This window comes from Polypterus senegalus, chromosome 13 (assembly GCF_016835505.1).
Source record: "Polypterus senegalus isolate Bchr_013 chromosome 13, ASM1683550v1, whole genome shotgun sequence".
Lineage (NCBI taxonomy): Eukaryota > Metazoa > Chordata > Cladistia > Polypteriformes > Polypteridae > Polypterus > Polypterus senegalus.
Genome location: NC_053166.1, coordinates 37,396,547 through 37,424,364, shown reverse-complemented (window position 1 = coordinate 37,424,364; position 27,818 = coordinate 37,396,547). Strand labels below are relative to the sequence as shown.

Sequence of the window (27,818 nt, the reverse complement as noted above, 5' to 3'; positions counted from 1 at the left end):
TGTCTCTGTCCAAATATTTATGGGCCTAACTGTATGTCTACTACTTTGTGTGTAGCTATCAATAATGGAAAGAGAAGACATAACTAAACACCAGTCCTCATTGTGTAGTTTACTGCTTAATCTGGATAAGTACTTTTATAATCTTGTCAGCAATCTAGTGTTTTTTCATCAGTTTTTGATTTGATTTCATGCACTTTATTAATCCCCAAGGGAAAATGGTCTTTTCACATGACCTTTAGAGATCAGAGCACAGGGACGGCCATTGTACAGTGCCCCTGGAGCAATTGTCAGGTTAGGAGTCTTGCTGAAGGGCCCACCCAACAGAGCAGGATCCCTTCTGGCAGTAACAGAATCTTACTAATCAAAGAAACCCAATAATATCCACAAACCTAATTATAATAGGCAGCCGTGGTATGAAATGTCTGCTGTCTCATAATGTACTTGCAAAACAAAAAAAAAAAGTTTTAATGTTTTGACATCATCCTTGAACCCTTCAGTACACACAAAAAAGTAGTTTGTTAACAATCTTTAAGTTTTTGTTTCCCACTGCATGTGCAAAGGTTTAGGGTCATCGTGAACAATTTGCAGCATGATGCAATGGGGGAAGGGTTCCTTATGCAAATATATGGAAATATAACAATCTATATGTAATGTATAAAATAGAATTTCTGTATGTCTGCGTGATCCATATAAATCCTAAACCATTGAACTGATCTGGACCAGATTTTTTCATAGTACTCTCTAGATCCATATGGACATGACATGGTACCATGAAACCTGGACACCTCACCCCCTCCCCCTGATTTCATCCCCTTGACACATGAAAAATGGAGGTAGTTTCTTTATAAACACATTTTAACCAAAACTGGTACCTGGGGGTTTTCTGAGTTGCAGATTATGTCAGAAATTTTTTTCAATATTGAAGATGACAGATCCAATATGGTGGACCAAACTTTTTGAACCTGAAAAATGTAGGTATTGTGTTATGGGTCATTAGTTTTTTTTAATTTCACAACTATTTTATGTAGAGAAAAGCCAAGCAAAATGACACCTTTTATTGGCTGACTAAAAATATTACAATATGCAAGCTTTCGAGGCAACTCAGGCCCCTTCTTCAGGCAAAATGTTGCCTGGAAAGCTTGCATATTGTAATCTTTTTAGTCAGCCAATAAAAGGTGTCTTTTTTTTATTTATTAATTTTATTACAATCAATACATAGCAATCAAGTTTTTACAAAAAAAAAGAATTATGTTAAGAACAGATCGATCCCCACCCCTGAGAGAGAGAGCAAGCCAAACGGCGTAAAATTTAAGGCTTGTAAAAATACCTAAATTAATAAATTCTCTGTGCCTTATAAACTTATTTTAAAATATTACTGATTAGATCCTGCATGTTTTGAAAAAAAGTCTGTACAGATCCTCTAACTGAGTATTTGATTTTTTCCAATTTTAAATAGTATAACACATCAGTTTCCCACTGACTTAAAAGAGGAGAGTTTGGGTTCTTCCAGTTTATCAGAATAAGTCTGCGTGCCAACAGTGTAGTGAATGCAATCACAATTAGTTTGTCCTTCTCCACTTAAGCCCCTCTGGAAGAACCCCAAACACAGCTGTTAATGGGTTAGGAGGGATTGTGAGTCCAAGGCTGTCTGAGAGGTAATTAAAAATTTTTGTCCAGAATAATGTTAATTTGGTGCAGGACCAGAACTTGTGACCTAGTGAGGCTGGGACTTGGTTGCAACGTTCGCAGGTTGGATCATGCCAGGTGTCATTTTGCTTGGCTTTTCTCTACATTCATAATGGCTAACACGGTACAACACCCTAGTACTACAACTATTTTATTAAAATATTTCTTTCATCAAGTGTTTTTATCCTTCACACCATCACAAATAAACATTAGAAATGTGTTTTAGCTGTCTGTCTCGGCCTTTTCCCTATACTGCCCACTTTACACCATAGTTTGCAATGAATCCAAAGGTTCGCTTCTGTACTGATTATTAAGATATGAATGTAGGCGACATTCAGGTCATCGATACTTCTCTCTTTAATGCTTCAGATCAAATGGTACTCTCATAAATAGTAAGCAAGCTGTATTTTATCCCATTGAGTTCTTAAACTCTTTGGAAACAGCTAGAATCTTCCCACACAGGTTAATCTTGAAATACTGAAACACCAAAACTGTAAAATGGAACAAGTCTATCCATGAAGAAACACATGTCAAATATGATAAAAGTGACAATTTTAACTGGCAATGCTAAAGAAGGAGATGTGTTCATTGCACATATTCCTGTCGTACCCACTGACAAGTCTTTCAGTTTTAAGCAACTGCAATATTCAATATGACTTACACTTGCTATGACTATAAATAAGGTTCAAGGACAGTGACTCAAGGTAGCAGGCATTAACTTAGAAAGTCCATTCTTTTCCCATGGTCAACTACATTATATGTTGCTTGCTCCACAGTGGGCACGGCAGAACATTTATACATTTACACACCAGAGGGAAAAACCAAAAATAGTGTATATCTCAATGCCTTAGATTAATTAATTAGCCATATTGCAATAATACATGTAGGTGCTCAGTATGGAAGAACAAAATGTTGCCCTATATAAATTTGTAAACTTAATATCACTGAATTAGTCGGAATATGTTTTTGTTTTATTTTCACAAATGCTAACATTCGAGATATTAGAAGCCCCATTAACACCTGGTATTTTAAGCTCGTTACTCATAAAATAACTTTGCACATGAAACAGTTGATGATAGCTAAAACACTGCTTAAAAGTAAATTTACATGCGTTTACCTTTCATTGTTTTAATCATTTATTATATTTTTGTACTGTGAAAATATATGGTTAATGTAATGCATTTTAACAGGATTTTTTTAAAATGTGGAATACCAAAGGTAAATGCACGAGGGCTCAGAGGAAAATATACAAATTCTGCACAGAAACTGACTGGCCCAGAATTTGAAGCGTCTCTCCCGGAGCGAAGAGACTGACGGACTTAATAATGTGTCGATGTGCTATTTAGGTTACAATAATATTACATGTAGTTTATGCTGCTTATTGTATTTATCCTGTTAGGAACTGAATCAAATTTGCAATTTGTTGACACATTTTCATTTTCATTGTAGAAATGAGGAATCAAAACCATATTGCCTGCGGCTGCTTCAAGATCAAAAGCACATTTAAAGGAAATGCTTTAGAATGAGTGTGTGCATGTAATTTCCTGGCTCTTGAAATGTAACTTCACAAAAAATACATGTAATCACTCTTTAGATAAATTTACAGTGTAATTAGTGCAAATAACAGTATATACATTTTAATCTACACCTAAATCGAGTAATTAAATTTGGGAGGAATTTGCATTTTATCTCTGCATTTAAAATGAATGTCCACAGAATCATTATTATTTCCTTATTTTCTGTGCTAGGTTAGGAGATGACAAATTGCTTAAACAGTTCCCCTCGAGATATGCAACACAATCTTTACAGTAGCTCTATGCTAATTTTAACAAAGTTGAACTGCATGGTGGTGCAGTAGTTGGAGCTACTGCCCATACTGGGTTCAAATCCTTGATATATTTTACTTGTGTGAGGTCTACAAGTCCTCTTTGTGTCTGTTTGCATTTTGCTCTGGGATCTCAAGTTTTCCCCCCACAGACGTATGCATTAGGTTAATTGTCATTTTCTAACCTGCTTGATCTAACAAGGTTCATTGGTGTTGGGTTGGGCTGGAGTCTATCCCAGCAAGCATAGGGTGCAGGGCACGAACAAACCCTGGACAGGGCGCCAGTCCAATGCAGGGTGAACACACACACACATACATACACATCAAACATACAAATTAGGGTCAATTGGGCATTGCCAATTCATCTAACCTGCATGTCTTTGGACAGTGGGAGGAAACTGGAATGGCAGAAGGAAACCCATACAGACGTTGGGAGAACATGTACAATCCATGCAGGTGGACACTTGATGCAAACTCTACTCTTCTTCCTGTGAGGGCTACATCTTCAGGAGATGCCAGCTGAGCCAGCACCTCAAGCTCAGGGTTGCTGTTGGTTGGCTTGCGCTCTAGCATAGAATTGGTGGACCTGGCCCATGTGTCCTTTAGTAAGATAGTGTGCACCCCTAAGGTGGCTTGGGAGGAGATTCCAGACCAGACTAGGTGGAGATAGATGGGTCACGGTCATAAGGCGTAAGGTAAAGGGTGTTCTCTGTCCGGGGGTGTCAAATCATTTTCAGGTCCTTGCAGAGCTGGATGGTGTCCCTGATGATTCTGAGCTGGTAGGCAGGGATAAGGAGGTCCAATGGACCACCTCAAAACCATTTCCCAGAAAGACTAGGTAGTGATAGTTTGGGACTTAATGATTAGGGGGATTGTAGAACAGATTTGCTTCAGAGACAGAGAATCTCACGTGGTGTGTTGCCATCTAGGTGCACAGGAGGAAGACCTCCCTTGAAGAGTAAGCGATGTGAAGCTCTTTGCACATCTCTATTACACATGCCAAGTTTGGCCTACAAGTGATGACCATGAATACAATGGTACAATTTTTAAACTTGTATGGACGCTTGTAATTGGATAACAGTGGTTTGGGTGCCATCAGGAAATCATCACGTCAGCTAGAATTCTGCTCCACTATGATCCGCTAAAAATAGCCAACACACTGACACACACACACAGAATTTTGTTATTGCAAGTTTTATCTGTTTATAAGATACTTTAGTAACAGATTTGTGCAGCTTTGAGAGTGCAATCAGATGTGCTCAGCCTCAGTATATGAGTTATAACTGTTTAACTTATAGTGTCACACATTTATTACAGCAGATAACATGATGGGGGGAATAATTGCTTTTGATACAGTGTCCTACACAGTCCTGAGAAAGGGACAGAAGCTTTGCATTTGTTCCTTGATTGTACTGAGCACATCTACACATGTTTGTCCACGCATCTATTTGTTTTGTAACTGGTGGATACAGTTCAGGGTTGGGAGTGAAACCACCTCACATGCATCCACTTACACGTATGGGCACAATGGCAGTGATGAGAACAATGGTAGCAATTAAAAATCAAGGCAAGTTTCAAACGATGTGGCTATTTGGCTTGTCTACACCATCGATGAAATGAGCTGCTCCATCTGTTAATACTAACATAAATTGTAGTTAGGTTTTCAACGTTTGAAGCATCTCCCAATTAATACGATATGTACAATACAGTACAGCAAAACAGCATTGCTGAATACAAATATGGAAACATTAAATTTCTGTTATTTGTTTGGTTTTTGAGGGCAAATTAAACTTTATGAGCATAACCCCTAAAATGTAAAGAACACAGTTAAAACATTTATGTAATTTATTCGAGTGGTACATTAGTGAATGTAATGCAGTCTCTCGGTTACAATTATTTGTCTACAGGTAACTTTTGTAATTGTGGATTTGCACACAGGCTAGTGTTCAAAGTCTGATCACGTGTGAGAGACACAGCACAGCAAATCCTCTTTTACAAGAGATCTGAAATATTGGACTAATGTAAAAAAGTTTACTCATACGTTAAATGTTACTCTTTAGTGAGTTTTTTTAACACGTTAATGATTAAAACATAAATCTTACAGCAGCAAATGTTGTAAACCTAACGAAGTGATTCTCTGACACACCAGATTTTAAAAGTATTTTGCTATGAAAAAAGCTTTTAAGGGTTTGTTTAAATGTAAGTATCCTAAATTATTTTGGAATCCACTAATTCAACAGTACAGATATAATAATGTTTGAATTTTTATTTTTAGTATTATTTTAAGCAGTATTTTTCATTTGCTGGAGAAAAATATCAGAGAATATATATTTATAATGTGCACATGATTTCATTCTTTATAAATGCTACACTGAAATTAAATGTGTGCTGCTTGGTCTAACCTTTTTTGGTAAAATCTTACAGCAGCATAGCTAAGGCATGTTGAAGGTCAGAAAACTGTGATGACAGAGTTGACATTATCTGAACAACATCTTTTGGAGTAAATCCTTTCTAACACTTACTCTTTATTTTATGTTCAATAATTACTACTGTACATGTGGTTTTTCTAATTATTGTACATATTAATATAACAGTTTAGAGGTACAGTATATTCTGCTTATATTCCTATATTAAACAAGATCTCTATCTGATTTTGACTGTTTGAGCAGTTTACTTTAACTGTTAGTCAACTAAAGCCGATTTACTTGTTCTCGACTAAAATTAATTAATTTTTTTCGACTAAAACTGACAATAATTAATTGAATAAAATGTGACTAAAACTAAAATGCAATTTAGTCAGAGAACTAAGCCTAAACAAAATCAAAATGTATTGTCAAATTTGCAAGTAGAAGTTGAACTTACTTATGTACAATGGTTAACTATGAAGGTGAAATTATTTTATAAAAGTAGCTATCAGTGTACTGATCAGTGTGTTGGTGTTTCTGGTAAGAGGCAGCTCATTTAATCTCTCAGTTTGCTTTGCAGGCATGTTGTAACTTGTGTGTTTGTGTGTCTGTAATAGTAGTGTTTCCTGTTTTTGCTCAATCACACTGTAATAGGTAGTTACAAGTTTAATTTTTCCTAACAACTTTTGCCCTTGAAATCAAACTGGTCTGCCACAACAGCAGTGAAGGAATTTGAATTAGTATAGTGTATCAGTCACTCTTTTTGATGAAGTTAATTAGTGACCGGGAATCAATAATAATCTGTAAATAGGTTTTAGTTCTTCTGTATAAGGACGCAATTGCTACTTGTGGTTGAAGCTTTTTAGCCCAATCCAGACAAATACAGCGTCACTATAGCCCATTAAACATTTACCCTGAAGCAACCATATATGGCTAAGACCGGCCTCTCGTTTGACTTACAGCGAAAATGAATGGACATCTTCTTTAGTCCTGGGCACAAAACAAGAACCAACAATGGGAAGAGCACAATTCCATCACAGGAATTCACAGTAGTAATCTGAGTTATGGATCTTTGGGAACCCATTTTTGAATTATTTGTTTGTACATATTTGCTTTCAATATATTACACATTTTTTAGTTATCTTGGTGCCATCAATTTGTGAGTTCTTCTACAAGATTGTTGCAATGTTGTTTATGGTTACTATGCCTATTGCTGGTTACATGACTTGGCGGTCCCATAAGATGTTGAGCCTTCACTGTCCACCTGTTGCAGGTCCACATTTGCTTGGTTTAATACATTTTTCATTTTGACTATTAAACGTGGCACTGTTACAGGATGCCACCTTTGCCATATGTGAGTATGTGCAATTTCTGCTGTGCTAGATCTGCTTCCATCAACTGAAAATACTATTATTGTGAAGTGGGTGAATCAAGGATCAATAACAATAACGTAAGTGGAAGGCCACACAAATTTGCAGCTCAGGGAAACCAAGTGCTGAAGCATATAGCACATAAAACTTAAAATCTCTCCTTTCTGCATAAAAAAAATGAAATTAAAAAATTTTCACTGCCACCTTTACAAAGTTCATGGGGACGTAACATATATATATATAAAAAAAAATTCAGGTAGAGTATTACTTTAAGTAATTGCCCTGCTTTAGTCCTCACCCAAGTCTAAGAGATTATAATAGGTTATCCTCCAGGATTTTTGAGAACTTTGCTGTGTCCATTTTGCCCTCTTCGTTTATGTGCGAAATAGCATAATTTGCTACCACCATGTTCAATGATAGACTGATGTCTGTTGTTACTCATTTGTCAGAGTGTTTAGCAGTGAGGCTATAAAACTTTAAACTATTCTTGGCATCTCCTAAATGTGAAGTTCATTTTTATTACTTCCCATGAAGTCAGGAATTGTTAGTCACTCTGGAATATTGCTTTAGGCACAGTTTCTCATATTTCAGCCAAACAAAACTGTAATAGAAGGCCATTTCTTTTCTTTTTCTTTTTGTTTTTTTTTCTTCTACTCCAAATGTTAAACTGTACATACATACAGACCTTTATTTTCAAACCTTCTTAAGCCAATTCATAGCCACAAGGTGCTGGAGTAGTAATGCTGTGCGAAATGCAGGAAATTATCTTAAAAGTAGGCAGTAGTGAACAGAGGGCACAGACTTGGAACACCCACACAGGATTGAGCCAAAGTTACCAAATAACTCACTGTCGGCACATCTTACACAATACAGTATAGGAGGTAAATTTGCTGAGGAGGACAAGTAAATTCAACATGGGCAACAACCAGGATGCTGCATGAAAGGAGCATCATTGCTAACCATTTCACATTTCACAGGTCCGCTACGCCCTCGACCCTCTGCAGTTCGCATACCAGGAGAAGGTGGGAGCGGAGGATGCCATCATCTATATGCTACACCGATCCCTCTCCCACCTGGACAGAGGCAGTGGTGCTGTAAGAATTATGTTTTTGGACTTCTCTAGCGCCTTCAACACCATCCAACCTCTGCTCCTTAGGGATAAGCTGACTGAGATGGGAGTAGATTCACACCTTGTGGCATGGATTGTGGACTATCTTACAGACAGACCTCAATATGTGCGTCTCGGGAACTGCAGGTCTGACATTGTGTGCAGCAATACAGGGGCACCACAGGGGACTGTACTTTCTCCGGTCCTGTTCAATCTACAGTATATACATCAGACTTCCAATATGACTCGGATTCCTGCCACGTGCAAAAGTTCGCTGATGACACTGCTATTGTGGGCTGCATCAGGAGTGGGCAGGAGGAGGAGTACAGAAAGTTAATCAAGGACTTTGTTAAATGGTGCGACTCAAACCACTTACACCTTAACACCAGCAAGATCAAGGAGCTGGTGGTGAATTTTAGGAGGCCCAGGCCCCTCATGGACCCTGTGATCATCAGAGGTGACTGTGTGCAGAGGGTGCAGACCTATAAATATCTGGGAGTGCAGCTGGATGACAAATTGGACTGGACTGCCAATACTGATGCTCTATGTAAGAAAGCTCAGAGCAGACTTTACTTTCTGAGAAGGTTGGCATCCTTCAACATCTGCAGTAAGATGCTGCAGATGTTCTACCAGACGGTTGTGGCGAGTGCCCTGTTCTACGCGGTGGTGTGCTGGGGTGGCAGCATAAAGATGAAAGACGCCTCACGCCTGGACAAACTTGTTAAGAAGGCAGGCTCCATTGTAGGATTAAAGTTGGACAGTTTAACATCTGTGGAAGAGCGACGGGCACTAAGCAAACTGGACATTCTACCTAACATAAATGACCAGTCCTCTTTGTATTTAGGGTTCTCAAGGAAGGACTTGATGATGATGGTCATGTAGACTTCTGGCCTTTAATCCATCAATGTAGGAACACCTTTGATAAGGTGGTGATGGCGCAGGTCGACACCACAGAAAACCGGGAAAAGAACAGAAGAGAGAGTAGGAGTTAGTATGGATTTTGGTGCCACCATTAATAGTTTTGATAATTAATCTATACTGATAAAAGGCAAAGCACGCATGCACTGACTGACTGACTGACTCACTGACTCACTCACCGTGTAGGTAGAAGGCTGAAATGTGGCAGGCTCATTCCTTACAGCTTACTTACAAAAGTTGGGCAGGTTTCATTTCGAAATTCTACGCGTAATGGTCATAACTGGAAGCTATTTTTCTCCATATACTGTAACGGAGTTGAGCTGGATGGCCGTGAGGGGCGGAATTTCATGTGACGTCATCACGCCTCCCACATAATCACGTGAACTGACTATCAATGCAGTACGTAGAAAACCAGGAAGAGCTCCAAAAAGCGCTGAAGAAAACATGCATTATATAATTGAGAAGGCAGCGAAACAATAAGAAGCGAGCGACTGACATATACAACCATATTCATTAGTGCTGCTACTTCGGAAACAAAGCACGGTGTAAACCTAAAGTTTAAATTAAGTTCATAGACAGGCTGGCGTTTGTAATTTAGTGCCTGCCCATATAAGGCCGTCCGTCAGTGGCAATCCAATAGAAACACTGCTGCTAAATATTCACGGGTGAAGGACTGTGCTTATGCAGAGGAAGATGAGATGGTCAGGGTGGTGTTTGGCACAAACTCAGCGAAACTGCGAGAGAAACTTTTAAGTGTCAGGTCTTAGCTAACATTACATACAGCCGTGGACATCACACGAGATGGCACCAGCACAGCTGGGAACCTTCGATACAAGAACACCAAACGGCTCACGTGAACTGACGCAGTGCACAGACAAAAAGCAACAGTTCCAAAGAGTGCTGAACAAAAACCGAATTACACAATCTTTTTCATAACTTCTTTAACACACTACTTCTCCACTGCGAATAAATATATATTATATATATATATATATACCTGATCTACATACTCTCAAATAGACAAGCCACACGCCGTGCGCAATTGTAGAGGCTTCGCCTCTAGCGCCGACATCCAAGGTTCGATTCCCGAGAGGGGATGCACGGAGTATGTATGCGCGCTTCCCGATTCATTTTACCCTCGCATCTCCTTGGTTTGGGACGTATGAAAAAATATGCGGTTAACGCAGAATCATGTTACGTTATTTTTAAAATGTTTCCTTTTCTTAGCACAAGCACAGCTGAGAAGCTTCGATGCATGTACTCCATAACAAAAAATAACGCATTTAATCACACTTTCAATTCCAAGCAAAGGGGAACTTTTGTCAATGCATGATTTCCTGGTACATCGATTACACTGATGCACACATCACAGCTACAAAAATGTTAGAGTCGGAATAAAGCGCGTTCCTACGACTGATCAGAGGAAATTTTCATTTCAAAAGACTACTACTACTGGTTTTGTGCACACTGAAAAGCAAGCAAAATTAGATGCATTACAGAAAGCGGACTTTGTGGCTCTTACTGTGGATCATTGGACTTCCGTGACCGTTAGTAATTCTAATTACATCTAATTACAAAATGTTCAATGATCACACTGTTTTAGCCTAATGTACAAAATAATTTTGGCTAAGGTTACTCAGAGTTTAAAGATTAAGTTGGTCAAATTACCTTTTATGTTTCTGACTTATTTTTTAAGAAGAAAAACTGCACTTTATGTTGAAATTTTGGTTATTATTATTTAAAGACAATACCATTCTGAAAATGTACTTAAAGTAATTAAACTACCACTTTATTTTTAAGTCTGCCCAATTTTAACCAGGGATGATATTTTTGTTTCTGTTTTGAATTCAAATGCAGTTTAAAATCATTTTTTTTTTCAGAAATTAAAAGAGCTTGAGTTTACAATATTCATGTCCATGTCTATTATTTGATTCTGTAAGCCCACTAAAACCCTTTTAAATTAAAAAAAAACATTTGCGATTTGGGGCAAATTTACGTGTGCTATTACATACGATTAATCAAGATTAATTATTACACAGCCTCTAATTAATTGGATTAATTTTTTTAATCAAGTCCCACCCCAATATATACATGTAGATATATATATATATGTAGATTTGTGTATATATGTGTATATACAGTACATATGTTGATATGTATATGTGTATATATACAGTATGTGTGTGTGTATATATATATATATATATATATATATATATATATATATATATGTGTATATAACTGTATATATATATATATATGTGTGTATACAGTGGGATGCAAAAGTTTGGGCAACCTTGTTAATAGTCATTATTTTCCTGTATAAATCGTTGGTTGTTACGATAAAAAATGTCAGTTAAATATATCATATAGGAGACACACACAGTGATATTTGAGAAGTGAAATGAAGTTTATTGGATTTACAGCCAGTGTGCAATAATTGTTCAAACAAAATCAGGCAGGTGCATAAATTTGGGCACCACAAAAAAGAAATGAAATCAATATTTAGTAGATCGGCCTTTTGCAGAAATTACAGCCTCTAAACGCTTCCTGTAGGTTCCAATGAGAGTCTGGATTGTGGTTGAAGGTATTTTGGACCATTCCTCTTTACAAAACATCTCTAGTTCATTCAGGTTTGATGGCTTCTGACCATGGACAGCTCTCTTTAACTCACACCACAGATTTTCAATTATATTCAGGTCTGGAGACTGAGATGGCCATTCCAGAACGTTGTACTTGTTCCTCTGCATGAATGCCTTAGTGGATTTTGAGCAGTGTTTCGGGTCGTTGTCTTGTTGAAAGATCCAGCCCGCACAGCTTCAGCTTTGTCACTGATTCCTGGACATTGGTCTCCAGAATCTGCTGATACTGAGTGGAATCCATGTGTCCCTCAACTTTGACAAGATTCCCAGTCCCTGCACTGGCCACACAGCCCCACAGCATGATGGAACCACCACCATATTTTACTGTAGGTAGCAGGTGTTTTTCTTGGAATGCTGTGTTCTTTTTCCTCCATGCATAACGCCCCTTGTTATGCCCAAATAACTCAATTTTAGTTTCATCAGTTCACAGCACCTTATTCCAAAATGAAGCTGGCTTGTCCAAATGTGCTTGAGCATACCTCAAGCGGCTCTGTTTGTGCTGTGGGTGGAGAAAAGGCTTCCTCTGCATCACTCTCGCATACAGCATCTCCTTGTGTAAAGTGAGCCGAATGGTTGAACGATGCACAGTGACTCCATCTGCTGCAAGATGATGTTGTAGGTCTTTGGTGCTGGTCTGTGGGTTGACTCTGACTGTTCTCACCATTCGCCGCTTCTGTCTATCCGAAATCTTTCTTGGTCTGCCACTTGAGCCTTAACTTGAACTGAGCCTGTGGTCTTCCATTTCCTCAATATGTTCCTAACTGTGGAAACAGACAGCTTAAATCTCTGGGACAGCTTTCTGTATCCTTCCCCTAAACCATGATGGTGAACAATCTTTGTCTTCAGGTCATTTGAGAGTTGTTTTGTGACCCCTATGTTGCTACTCTTCAGAAAAAATTAAAGGAGGAGGGAAACTTACAATTGACCCCTTAAATACTCTTTCTCATTATAGGATTCACCTGTGTATGTAGGTCAGGGGTCACTGAGCTTACCAAGCCAATTTGAGTTCCAATAATTAGTTCTAAAAGTTTTGGAATCAATAAAATGACAACGGTGCCCAAATTTATGCACCTGCCTGATTTTGTTTGAACAATTATTGCACACTTTCTGTAAATCCAATAAACTTCATTTCACTTCTCAAATATCACTGTGTGTGTCTCCTATATGATATATTTAACTGACATTTTTATCGTAACAACCAACGATTTATACAGGAAAATAATGACTATTAACAAGGTTGCCCAAACTTTTGCATCCCACTGTATATATATATATATACATATATATACATATATATATATATATATATATATATATATATATATATATACATACATATATATATATATATATATATATACATATATATATATATATGTATATATATATATATATATATATATATATATATATATATATATATATGTATATATATACATATATATATATATTGTGAACGCTGGCCCCGGCACAGACAGACGGACAGCATATTTTTGCCCAACACACTGTTTATTTACACTATTTACAATGACAAGTTCAAATCACGTGCACTCACAACCCCAGCCTTGGCACTGAATCCCCAAAGTCCAGGGCCCACAGTCTCTGTGCCTATGTCCTGGCCGCCTCCTGTCCTCGCTCTCCAGCTCCGTCTGCTTCCTCCCGACTTCCACCAATGACTGGAGGGAGGCGCCCTAAATAAGGCTCCCGGATGAGCCCCAGGTCTTCCCCCGTTTAGCCACGCCCAAGCGTGGCGGAAGTGTCGGCTGTCTTCCTGGCAGTTCTCCGGGTGCCACACAAAGTCTTCCCCCCGGCACTTCCTGGTGTGGCGGAAGTGCCGGGCTCCCGGGATAATTAGGCACCGGGGCGCCGCCTGGTGGTGGCCGGGTCCCTACAGGGCTGGGCTTCAAAGCCCTGTACCCGAGGCCCCCTGCCTAACCAGGACGGACGCCCCCACTCTGTCTGGAGGAGGCACTCGCCCTCCTCCGGTCCTCCAAGGCGCCCCGCCGGGCTCCAGCCCCGACCGGCAACCGCACGGGATAAACCGGCATCGGGGCGCCGCCTGGCGGTGACCACGGGCCCCTACAGGGAAGGGCTTCCATGCCCTCAACCCGTGGCCCCAACAGAACCAGGACGGACGCCTCGCGGTCTGGAGGAGGCACAAGCCCTCCTCACGCCCACCTGGGCGTCCCGCCGGGGCCACAGTGCCCCACCGCTAGCGAGGACACGTGGGTCCGAACGGCACAACCCGAAAGGCAGCACGCCCCAGCGAGGGTCCTACTATGTCCCCAGGGTCCAACACGGCACCCTGGGACATCCGTCTCGCACCCCGCCCGCGCAACGCGCCCTGTGGTCTGCGCCGCCTCGCCCCGCTGTTCCCCGCAGTTGGGACACTATTGGCCTCTCGGCGTGGAGCCCTCCGAGCGCCCGCTTCAGGAGGGCAGGTCCCTGACGCGTCATCCTCAGCGCCGTCGGGGCTTCGGGCCTGTGGAAAAAAGGAAAAGAGGGCCAGAAGCACAGCCAGGACACTCTCCCCGAGTGCCCCGTCGGTCTCCGTATCGACCGTGCTCCTGCCCCCCTCCGACAGCCCCCAACTTGCCTGCTGAAGTCCTCCGCCGCAGGTTCCATGCCCGCCCGCCGGCCTCGGCACCGCTCGCAGGCAGCTCGCCCAGCCGCCCAGGGGATCTCCTCTGTCCATCCAGAGGACGGCCCTTCTCCGGACGCGCACCCAGCGCGCGTCCTTCCTATCGGAGGAACCGGCATTCACCCTTTGGTTCCTCCTTCTTTTCTTGGACGCTGACGGTCTGGGTCTGAGCACAGCAAAGCTCAAATCCAGCCCGTCTGCGTCCAGGCAGAGCGACAGGAGACAGCTGCAGGCTTGAGCGCAGGGCGCTAGGACCCAGGGCACTCAGCAGCCCCGATCCTACCAGCCCCTGCATATTGAGCTCCTCGCCGCTAGCCGCCTGCACGCGGCGTCTGCTGTCGGGAGGTTGCTTACTTGGAGCTGATCGTCCCGAACGGTCACAGCCATGTTCGCAAACCTCCCCACTTGCTCTACGGAACGGCAACACTCACCACTCCCGCCGTGTTCTGCCTGCCTCCGGTTCCAGCGCCGCGCCGATCCTCCGTCTCACGCGGTGTCTCTCTCGACGCGACCGCCATCTCCATCAGCTGCTCACACTGAGCGGCGAGAACACGCAGCAATTCCTCTAAAGACGGCTTGGCGGGCCGAAGGGACTCCTCCGACACGCCGAGCCGCTGGTGGAGAGAGAGAGACAGACGTCGGTGGGCTTACCTGTCCATCAGCTCCACGCGACGCCTGCCTCCTCTGGGCCACTCCCTCTGGCCCAATCGGGTCTCGGTTTGGCACGAGACTGGCGTTCCTTGGGCCCGCCTCTTTCCAATCATCGGCGGCACGCAAGACACACCGCCAATCCGTGCCTGTCAGCGGGCGGGACCTCCGCCCGCTGCCATCTTGCCTCCCCTGCTCCGAGTGCGGAGCGTGCCTCTCGCCGCGTTGTGGCTGCGGCGATTCCTTGAGCTGCAGCGCTCCGCTTCCGCAGCCTTCTTTGCTGCCGCCCGCCGCCGCTGCCGACAGCCCGTGGCGCGGCGCGTGCTCCTGCCACGGACGCGGATCCGTTCGTCCCTCCCTGTAGAAATGAAGGTAAGACCGACCCCGAGGGGCCGATGAATGCAGGGCAGGGCACTTACCTCCCGGATCCCGTCATGCCGAGGCCCCCGCCTCGGTGTGGCCTTCTGTGCTGCCACGCCGGCCTGGCTGTCTGTCTCGACAGCGCGACTGGAGCCCGCTGCGCTCCGGCGATGTCCGGTTCTCCTCCGCACCCGGGGAAAGCATTCCGCTGTCCGGTGGCGGTTTCTGGGGCGAACGCCGCTGGTTGTGCACGGGCCGCTCCCGCGGCCAGTGTGTGGGGTCCGCTGCTGCGCCGGGCCGTTCACAGAATATTTTTGATTTAATAACACAGGTCCCCGCCTTGAACCAGGCGGAGCATCCTGCCGACTACGCCACTGTGAACGCTGGCCCCGGCACAGACAGACGGACAGCATATTTTTGCCCAACACACTGTTTATTTACACTATTTACAATGACAAGTTCAAATCACGCACTCACAACCCCAGCCTTGGCACTGAATCCCCCAAAGTCCAGGGCCCACAGTCTCTGTGCCTATGTCCTGGCCGCCTCCTGTCCTCGCTCTCCAGCTCCGTCTGCTTCCTCCCGACTTCCACCAATGACTGGAGGGAGGCGGCCCTTAAATAAGGCTCCCGGATGAGCCCCAGGTGTTCCGTCCTTAGCCACGCCCAAGCGTGGCGGAAGTGTCGGCTGTCTTCCTGGCAGCTCTCCGGGTGCCACACAAAGTCTTCCCCCCGGCACTTCCTGGTGTGGCGGAAGTGCCGGGCTCCCGGGATAATTAGGCACCGGGGCGCCGCCTGGTGGTGGCCGCGGGTCCCTACAGGGCTGGGCTTCAAAGCCCTGTACCCGAGGCCCCCTGCCTAACCAGGACGGACGCCCCACTCTGTCTGGAGGAGGCACTCGCCCTCCTCCGGTCCTCCAAGCGCCCCGCCGGGCTCCAGCCCCGACCGGCAACCGCGACGGATAAACCGGCATCGGCGCCGCCTGGCGGTGACCACGGGCCCCTACAGGAAGGGCTTCCATGCCTCAACCCGTGGCCCCAACAGAACCAGGGACGGACGCCCTCGCGGTCTGGAGGAGGCACAAGCCCTCCTCACGCCCACCTGGGGCCATATATATATATATATATATATATATATATATATATATATATATACATACACACACACACACATATATATATATATATATATATATATATATATACACATACACACACACACACACACACACTATATATATATATATATATATATATATATATATATATATATATATATATGCCAGCAACACTCATGACAATGACAAAACAATTACATTGTCAATCATGTTACGTTATTATTAAAATGTTTCCTTTTCTTTTTACTTCTCCGCTGCCAAGCGCGGGTATTTTGATATATATATAGATAGATAGATATGACAACAACACTCATATCAATGACAAAACAATTACATTAACAATCATCTTACGTTATTTTTAAAATGTTTCATAACTTCTTTAACACACTACTTCTCCGCTGCGAAGCGCGGGTATTCTGCTAGTTGAATATACAGAGCATCAGGATTAAACTAAAATGAAGTTATGAGAAAGCCATGTTAAAGTAATGTGTTTTAGCAGTTTTTTTTTTTTTTAAAGTGCTCTACTGTATTTGCCTGGTGAATTCCTATTGGCAGGCTATTCCAGATTTTAGGTGCAAAACAGCAGAAGGCTGCCTCACCACTTTTTACGTTTAGCTCTTGGAATTCTAAGCAGACACTCATTTGAAGATCTAAGGTTATGATTTAGAATATAAAGTGTCAGACATTCCGATATATAAGATGGTGCAAGATTATTTAAGGCTTTGTAAACCATAAGCAGTATTTTAAAGTCAATTCTGAATGACACAGGTAACCAGTGTAGTGACATCAAGACTGGAGAAATGTGCTCGGATTTTCTTTTCCTGGTTAGGATTTTAGCAGCTGCATTCTGCACTAGTTGCAAACAATTTATGTCTTTTTTGGGTAGTCCTGAGAGGAGTGCGTTACAGTAATGTAGACGACTAAAAACAAAAGTGTGAACTAATTTCTCAGCATCTTTCAATGATATAAGAGGTCTAACTTAATTTCTTAAGTGAAAAAATGTTGTCCTAGTGGTCTGATTAATTTGCGATTTAAAATTCAGGTCACAGTCAACAGTTAATCCGAAAATTCTTTACCTCTGTCTTGACTTTTAATCCTAATGCATTAAGTTTATTTTTAATAACCTCATTATATCAATTATTGCCAATTACTAAAATTTCTGTTTTCTTTTTATTTTGCTTGAGAAAATTACTATTCATCCATTTAGAAACACAAGTAAGACGCTGTGTAAGTGAAACAACAGAGTCAGGGTCATCAGGTGCTATTGATAAATACAGCTGTGTGTCATCAGCATAGCTGTGGTAACTCACATTATGCCCTGAGATAATCTGACCTAACGGAAGCATGTAAATCGAAAAGAGCAGTGAACCCAGGATAGAGCCTTGTGGAACACCATATAGAATATCATGTGTCTTTGAGTTATAATTACCACAACTAACAAAGAATTTTCTATCTGCTAGGTAGGATTCAAACTAATTTAAGACACTGCCAGAGAGGCCCACCCATTGACTAAGGCGATTTCTAAGAATATTGTGATCAGTGGTATCAAATGCGACACTCAGATCTAAGAGGATGAGAACAGATAAATGGCTTCTGTCTGCATTTACCCGCAAGTCATTTACTACTTTAACTAGTGCAGTTTTGTTCTGAAACCCGACTGAAACTTATCAAGAATAGCATGTTTATTGATGTAGTCATTTAGCTGCATAGTGACTACCTTCTCTAGAATTTTACTTAAGAAAGGCAGGTTAGAAATGGGTCTAAAATTCTAAAAAAGCTAAAAGCTAAAAAGCAGAGGGGTCAAGATTATTTTTCTTGAGTAGGAGTTTAACTACAGCAGTCTTAAGACAGTCTGGGAAGACCCCCGTATCTAATGACAAGTTTACTATGTCAAGAATACTATCAGTTAGCACTCCCGATACTTCTTTGAAAAAACTTGGTACTGGGTCAAGGACGCAGGTGGAAGGTCTCAGTTGAGAAATTCTTTTATGTAAATCAGGTAAATCTATCCTGGTGAAAGAGTTAAATTTGTGTTTAACGGAGTAATGGGGCTTAACAGGATCAGCAGTGTTGGGGAGATATACTATATTATTTCTAATATCATTAAGTTTTTGATTGAAAAATACAGCAATAGCCTCACAAGTTTCACTGGAAGTATTTTGGAGGCATTTCTTTGAGTTACCTGGGTTTAGCAGACAATCGTTTGTAGAGAATAAGACTCTGGGATTACTAGCATTGTTATTTATAATCTTAGAGAAATAGCAGCGCCTCTCAAGACGGACTGTGTTATTGTATTCTGTTATTTTAACCTTCAATATCTCATAGTGGATTGTTAGTTTAGTTTTTCTCCATTTATGCTCAGCTCTCCGGCATGTAGGGAGAAAAGGTAATCAAAAGGTAATAATCAATAGGTAAGCAGTCCCTGAACATTTAATACTGAGAAAAAGACTAGCATGTACAAACAGGGAGCACTTATTAACTCAAATAAAAACAAGATATGGAATGCATAAATATAGTGAAAAAAAGTACAAAATAATAAGCAAACAACAAACCTGGTTCCCCTCTATGTCAAAAAATCTACAGTTCTCATTACTCCTTTCCTCCATCCTCTGGCCATATTTTACCCTGCCAACAGAGCATTTGCATTGACTCACCTACAAATTCCTGGCTCTCTGTTTTGAGCCAGATGGGAGCTTTTAAATTCCAGCCCAGGACCACTTCTGGCATTAGCATTGCTCCCTGACTCCCCTGGGACTGTTTGTCTATAGTTTCTTTAAAGAGCTCCAAGTGTTCCTGTAGACCCTGATGTCCAGCTCTCTTTTAAATCGGCAGACAACTCATAGGTAGCCTGTAAATTACTCTGTCTCTTTTGCTTATTTTTTGTGTTGTTGTTAATGAGCTTTCTTTTATTTAACTATCTTTACTAATTAATGTCCATAACTTCTTCCCCAAACCCTGCCCACAATCTGCATGAGCCTGCCTGTGCTATCACTAGGATGGTCAGCTGCGGCTACGGTTTTCCTGGCCCCAGACTTTTTTTTTTTGCCTGTGGCTCTCCTTCTCTAAGTACATTGCCTGTCTTTGGTTTAGGTTTATTGTTATTATTGTTAAAAGAAATATAATTCCTCGTAATATTCTGGGTTTTGCCTTTTGTTCTAAAGACTCACCATTTCTTCTGTATTTCTTTTAAGTAAATATATATATATATACTGTATTAATTTAAGTATTAGAATTTCACATTTTTGGGCATGTAAGGCCTTATGCTTGTTTTATGAATATTCAATTTTTCTTTCAACTATACTTTAATTTAGAGTTGTCATTTGTTTCCAATAATGTCTGATTGTCACTCTTACTTTTCTGCTAATAATAAATTTAACAGAACTTTTAAATTACTGATTCAAGGTTTTTTAAAGTATTTCATGGTCTTTAGCTTTCATCCTTCTTGCCAATAATAACAGTAGCATGGAGGCCATGTATAGCATAACAGGCCTTTCTGCTTTATCTGCTAGTCTGAGGGACTTCTATTATGCATTATCCCCCATTGTCATTCCTCCACTTGAACTCCTGGAAAAATATACTTATAAAATATATATATATATATATTAGGGCTGCCAAATAATTAAAAATTTGAATCACAATCAATCCTAAAAGAGCAATCAATTATTCATGATTAATTGCATTTTTAGCTAAGGTCGTTCAGCAATGTCCAGCAGTCCCCCATGGATGCCACTGCTGTACAAATTCTTTGCTGCTCAAACTTGCCATCACTGTCACGTAGGCAAAATAAGCAGCTGCTCAAAACAGCATGATTTTGTATAAAAGCAGACATGTTAATCACAGCAAATGCTTAACTATAGCAGACTATTGATACACATGTAATTCATTGTCGTACAGTATCTCTAGACCAGGGGTTTTCAGTCTTTTTTCTTGGCATACTACCTCCAGAAACTGAAAGAAAATGGTAGTACTTCAAAATATTTCAGTCTTAAATTATTAAATTTTGAAAATTTTCCAGGCATAACTAAAAGTGTCATTACTATACTCCTACCACTCTCTCTAATTTTGCATTTATGGGTGTTAGGCAGCAATTACAAAGAGTTTTTTGTGTAATTTTGTATGTCTTTTAGTTTTTCTTATGCATATCAAATGCTGTTTTAATGCACATAAGATTAGTAGCATGTATTGATATGGAATAAAAAAATAAAAAGCCTAACATTTATATTTTTTGATTTACAAAAATTATGCAGTTACATATGACTCCAGATCATAAGAAGGAGAGAAATAACCCAAGTTACATATAACTATGGGTCAATTAAAAAAGGAAAAATAATTCAAAGTCAGTTGTGAAGGCTGAGTGTCTTTATGTTTTATAGGGTCATTATGGTCAATGTCAGGTTTGATAACTTTTAAGCAGAGTTCGGCTTATAACGTCAGCTTGTTCATGTATTTTTTTTAAAGGAAGAATGAAGATTACCAAATACTGGAAACTATCCAAAACAATAGCTTTCTGCTGATGATTAATATTAACATGGATAAAATTAAATATTTGATATGTTTTTATTTTATTAATAATAATAAAATGTGACTTTGTTCTTTATTGTATTTTCTTCTGCCAATTTCTAAAACTGTTTTACAAGATATGGAGCAAAAATCAAATTCACTGAAACTAAAAATTTTGTAACATTGGAGGACTGGACCTGTGAGAAAGAGAGATAGACATGCTGTGCAGCCTGCTTGTGCGGCTGGCGGTGGGGGAAGAAAGCACTCACCTGAAATGCTCTTTGTCACAAAATCCATTGTGGTTCCCGAGCAGTCTCCATCTGGCATGGATCAACTCAAAAGGTGTGGAAGCGAGAGAGAGCTTTTCCCTCTGAGCCAATGTGAGCACTGGAAGACTTCAATTTGGTGTGGGTGGTGGACACAAAAAAGGAGAATGAGGGTGGAGTGGAGTCTCACAGCAGGGGCACCATGAGACTGAGTGAAGAAATGGAAGCACAACTAAACATGAAGACTTTTCCATTTACGTCGCACTTTTTAACCCCCCATTTTTTTTGTTCCCTCGTGTACGACCTGACAGTTGTTTGTGAACTGCACAGTTTAAGAACCGCGTATCTTGTGTATATCTATATTGATATAGGACTACTTTCAATGAGGTGGCACATAATTTGAAACCAAAGATTTAGATTGCAAAGGGTATCTAACAATGCATGTGATAAATGCAATTAAGGAACAATAACATGTTATACCTTTAAAATTAACCACATGCTTTAACTTTGACAGTCCATATCTATGTAAAATAATAAAACTCTTCCACAGATCAGCACTAAAGTCACTCTTTTCAACTGTTCATTGCAAAACATCATATCAGTTTTCCTTGATTTTTTCACAACTAAATTCACTTGTTGAGGTTGGGTGTTTCTAGGCCTCAGACCCATGAGAATGATATATTGAACAGTTTATTTTAGACTATCTGCAAATAAACATTAATTTCTTGTTAGTGAGTATGTGAGTCAATAAGGGACATGTAGTGTAAAGTTATATACAGTCATTCAACTAAAGAAAAAAACAAGGTTAGAGTTGCAGTGTTTTTGTTGTGTAGCTTTTGTCAGGTATGTGACTTGAAAGTAAAATCAGATTACAGCAAGGGAAGGGAAGGGAAGGAGAGAACAAACATTCAGTGATTAAAAACACAAGTAAGCAAGATTGGACCTGTTTGTTGGAATGAGAGATTTTACTCTCTGTAGCATCCATTTGCCATTCTGCCAATATCCTAGCACCAGGTGACATTAGATAGTGAGTGTTCTTCCTGTGCACCACAAATGACACCTATCCATCCATCCATTCATTGATATTTTGCACCATTTCAAAATTGTGGAGAACTAATATTTACTCGTCAGCTATGGGCATAAGCCAGAAAACAGCCTTGTTTGGGGCAAATTTATTCTAAAATAAGCATGTTTGCCTAAAGAAACATTAATTTATAAGCAATTAAGAATGACTGAAAAATTTTAATTTCACTTTAACACTATAGACTTTTTCATGCTTTTTAGCAGCACAATGACACCTCATGATTAAACAGTCACTTTCATATTAAGAGGATAAGCTCTGAGTGACCCATCACACCAAACTCCAATGGGAACAAGGCTGAGGAGTCAGTGGAGCAGGACTGTAAACAGATCGGAAGGGCCCTCCACAGGCCATATGTACTTTAGGCTAATTGATTGTGGGTTTATCTGTCTTATGAACCTCCCAAAGCAAGGCCTCTAGAACTATGAAAAAAATAAATTAATAATATATTAAGTTTCACCGGACAACTTTAATCACTAAATTTTCCTTCGTAGGTGAGTCTTCTGGATATCAATGTTCCTAAGGGTGAAGAAATGAAAGCTGTTTTTGACCAAACATATGGTCCTGAACAGACTACTTTTATCCCCTGCGATGTTACTTCCGAGGTTCAATTAAAAGGTAATACATGTTTTTTTGTGCCTAGTAAAGTGGTATTAATTTAGTCAAAAGATTAAACAAGGATAAATAATTTTGCTGGTACCTGTAAAGGAGAGGCGTCCCAATCAATGTTGGCACATGTGTTGAGCGTTACGTAGGCTTTAGCAACCTGTTTCCCTCAATTGGATAGTCACTTTTAAGTAAAGAACCCATTTTGTGCCAGGAATATATCATGAGGTAACAAGACACGTTTTTGAAATTTTCAAGTGAAATTGTGTGATGGAGTCCACCTGTTACTTTAAAATGACTCCATCTATAAAATGGAGTGCAGAATAAAATTAACTAAATTTGGGTAAATTTCACTCAAGCATCTGATTTTTTCTCTACACACAAAGAAATAAAGATAATTTGAAAAAAGTAGTTGCCAAGCATTGCGTTAAATAAGCAGTGGTATTCTGAAGGTATAGGAGAGTAGGAATTCATAAGCTACTGCATGTTGGATTGAATGAACTGTTCTAGTCATAAATGCTTATACTGCATGTTGTTGCATGAGAAACAAAAATTGAATGCTGATTTGGCCCTGTTGGGGGGTGTGACCAGTGACTGCTGTGATAGGATACCTTGTAAGGTATCTGCCTTGTAAGCCTGGCCTAGATAAGCAGGTTAGATGGTTGGATTAATGATGGATAGGTAGAGTGTTTCATGAGCAGTACCATAAAGCATTCCAATACACTGTTATACATCCATTACCTGGTAGCATTTTATTCAGTAAATTGTCATGGGAAATCCTAACTTCAGGAGTATGGCAGGAACTAAACACTCGATGTGACACCAGTTGATTGCATGCTGTCATCACCAATAAAAGCAACTCCATCTTTGCGATGGGAGGTTTTGGGGAGACTCTAGTAGCCAGAGAAAACCCTTGTGGTTGGTGATGGCAGAATTGTTTTTGGATCACTGTGACCCAGAATTTGGATTAAGTGTAGCCTATAAATGGTGTATTATCATCTAGTTTTATGTCAGTTAAGTCAAAATATTTTCATTGACTAGTTTTTCTCAAGCAAGGAATTATGTTAATGTACTTTCCCACTATTTTAAGATAAGGGAGGAATGTTATTAGGAAAACAGATGTTATCTTACTTGTGAGGTCGTTAAAGAAAATTATCAGTCCAAGGTGTCATTAAGCAAGGCTCTTAGGTCCTGGATGTTTTGTCCTTGTTCTTCTGCAGAGGGTAATTTATAGTATTAATTTATTGTTTACTGCATATTTTCCAATGAAACACATACTTCCCTTTTTAATGTTATATTTTTAGATGCATTTCACAAAACAAAAGAGAAGTTTGGAAAATTGGACATTGTATGCAATAATGCTGGCATAGCCAATGAACAAGACTGGGAAAAGACTATCACTGTTAATCTGGTATGTTGTATTTTCTAATTTTAAAAACCCTGTGTCAAGTGTGCTTACAGATATATGTCTCTTATTTACTGTGTAGTATTATTTTTTATTTTAAACATTTATTAATAATATAGCATCACCATTTAAATTATTGGTTTATTACAGTCAAAACCATGTTGTTTATGTTAGTTGTCACATCAGTTGCTAGTCATGTGATCAATGATGTTTGATATCATTATCCTATATCTATATTATATACGATGTTAACATCAGAGTGTTTGGAGCTTTGTCTTATAAATTATTTAGGGGAAGTCTTAATAGATTTAGGACCTTGATCTGATTTCTAACATTGGCTCAGCCATTAAATTGTAACTATGACAATCAGTATTTTGATGTTTCTCTGTTTTTAGACTTTGTACTGCCTTTAGACTTTTCTCATGTTTTTCCTCTATTAAAAAAAGCTATCATTTACCACTCAATTGTCCTTTCTGATAATCTAACCTAATCATCAGTCATGGTCAAATATTCTTTTGCTGCTTTATAAATGCCCCTAAAGTTGCATCCAAAATGTCCTATGAATTTGAAAACACTGAAGTAAAAGTGTACACTAATTTGTATTCAGAATTAAAATGTAACAAAACCTGTTCCTTAAAGTGCCAGTTCTCCCCCCCAAAAGGTCAGTGCATGCCCACTACAGGTAATAGTTCAAACTAACATTTTGCTTTTTATGAATACAAATGTAATTATTCTATACAGCCAAACTCAGTGCTATTTTTTGAACTGTCATACACAAATTTTAATTTGTAGAAATCACTTATCTTCAGACTTGACCAATGTCACTTTGCACAGAAGGAGTTGGATTTATTAGTGCAAGTGCCAGAACAGCATCAATGCCTCTTCCTTGTCTTTTTTCCTTCTGATTTCTTTTTTTACTTAATTTATCTTTTTTAAGGTCTAAGCCTATGGAGGAATATTTCGGACATACAGTACATACACACATATATACATAAATAACAAGTACTGTGAAATGTTAGAATTAACAACAACATAATGTGAGCATAAATAATTAAATGTGTCAAAAATAGTTTTTTGTTGCTTATTTCGATATATATTAATTTATTATTTCTTCAATTTTTTATTTCTGTGACACGGCATGCAACATGAAAGAAGCCTTAAAATGAAAATTGAAATTTTCACCTAGCAAAGTTAAAAGGGTGGACTCTAGTTATTACTCTTTTTTGGCTTGTGACTTGTCACTTGAGTGGACGTATGCACTTTGTATGATTTGGGAATCCAGTGTGTCATGTATATGCTCAAACCTTTCAAGGATTATTTCATGTTGCATGCATTGTCACTAAAATAAATAAAATAATTAAACAAAAACAAAAAGAAATAAGCAACAAACATTTTGAGACACATTTAATTATTAATGGTCATATATTATATTATTATTGCATTTCACTGTACTTTATTTGTTTTTGCCCAAAATATTCTCTATATAAGCTAGCAGTGACTTGGCCTAATGCTCAATTAGGAGCCCCAAGTGTTGCAGTTAAGCCCACAGTTACCTGATAGAACTAGGAATGAATCCAGAGGGCCACAGTGATTATGCTTTTGCTTCTGTGCTTTCTGTACTTTTGCTGCTTAAGTTTTATGATTTTGCTTGTCTCCTTTACAAATGTGTCTCTTCTAAGGCTTTTGTACTTGCAGATTCTTTAGATCTATTTTCAGGATTAAGGATATTGCTTTGGTATTTTGTCTTTGGCTCTATTAACTGAGAATTCTTTGTGAATAAATTCTTACTCTGTTGACTATGTTCCTCTGTTCTTGATTTTGATCTAGTTCTAATTAAGTATTTATGATTATTTATGTGTGTATTGTTTTCGAAGTCCTTGGTAGTAATATATTTTTCATTAGTTATTTTGTGATTCAATTTTTCAGTTTAATTATTTCAGCAGTTACTGAAACTCTGGCTCTTGGGAAAACCATAATAGCAAAGAGCTTGAATTGTACAAGAAATACAACAAAACAGGAAATTAACAATTGTAATACAAAGACAATGAATAATGAGAAATAAACAATTCCATGCTTTGTAAAATTTGGAAACCTCAGGCCAAATTACGTATTTTGTTGGAATTTGAAACATAAAATAGTAAATGCAAGTGCAGCAGCAAACAAAAACAACTGTATTTTTATGAAAATTGTGTTGTACAATTTCGATTTACTTGATGAACTAAACATTGCATAAAAAAGTAGTAAATATAGCATTTGCAAAAACACATACTTGTAAACATTTTTGCAGCCAACTATGAAACTGAATTCTTCTTTTGGAAATTTTCCCCCTTTGTCCTTGCAGATCAGTCCTAGCTGCGAGATATTCTTGGGCTGCCTTGCGTTCACAGCACATTTAAAATCTATTCACAGAATTTCAATATTCAAGTCTAAGTACTGCAAGTGTCATTTCAAAACCTTCTTCTTGTGTTTCTTGAGGTACTCCATGGTAGATTTCAAAGTGTGTTTTGGAAAATTGTCTTGTTGTATAAGCCATCCTTTTTTCAGTTTTCTTACTGGCTGGCTCACATTATCCTTAAGGATTTGTTCATGTTTACTGTAATCCATTCTTCCCTGTACTTGCACAGTGTTTCCTGTGCCACTAGCTGTAACACAACCCCAAAGCATAACAGATCAATTCCTATATTTCACAGTTTGCAAGGTGTTCTTTTTTTCAAATGCCAAACAATCCTTCTATGGTTGTGGCTAAAATAATACATTATTTATATCATCTCATCATCTAAGACCTCTTGTCCTGGTGAGAATCATGGTGGAAACAGTCAAGCAGTTCAGCCCAGCCTTCTTTGTTCCCCTTTTCAAATTCTGGCTCTTCCATGGGAACTTCCAGATGTTCAAATTTGTCATTTATTACACACTGAAAATAGAGGCGCTGTATGTAATAAGAGAATAAGATCATATATAACAATTAATTTTATTTTTTGTTCTCTGATAACAGTTTACACAAGTTTTTATTTCTTTTATCCAGGTATTTACCCACAACTCTTAATAATTAACTTTTTTGGGACTTTACATAATACATAACGGCAGAGGGCTATTTCTACAATATACTGTACTATTTATCTGTATGCTAGTTAGTCTAATTGAAATATTTTGTAGTCATTTTATGTAAATGAATAAATAAGGGAAAAAGGGTTTATTTAAAAAGCTAACCAGTACTGTGCGTAATCTAGTAGTCAGAAAACAA

At 39.5% G+C, this 27,818-nt stretch overlaps 1 protein-coding gene across 2 annotated transcripts in view; it reads left to right on the top strand.

The window, feature by feature from the left end:
• LOC120542225 (15-hydroxyprostaglandin dehydrogenase [NAD(+)]-like) overlaps positions 1 to 27,818 on the top strand; it is a 44,885-nt gene that overhangs the window by 2,841 nt on the left and 14,226 nt on the right. For both annotated transcript variants that reach the window (XM_039774529.1, XM_039774530.1), the window contains exons 2-3: positions 23,061 to 23,184; positions 24,477 to 24,583. In XM_039774529.1, coding sequence (XP_039630463.1) covers positions 23,061 to 23,184; positions 24,477 to 24,583 — 231 coding nt within the window. The remainder of the gene's footprint in view (positions 1 to 23,060; positions 23,185 to 24,476; positions 24,584 to 27,818) is intronic.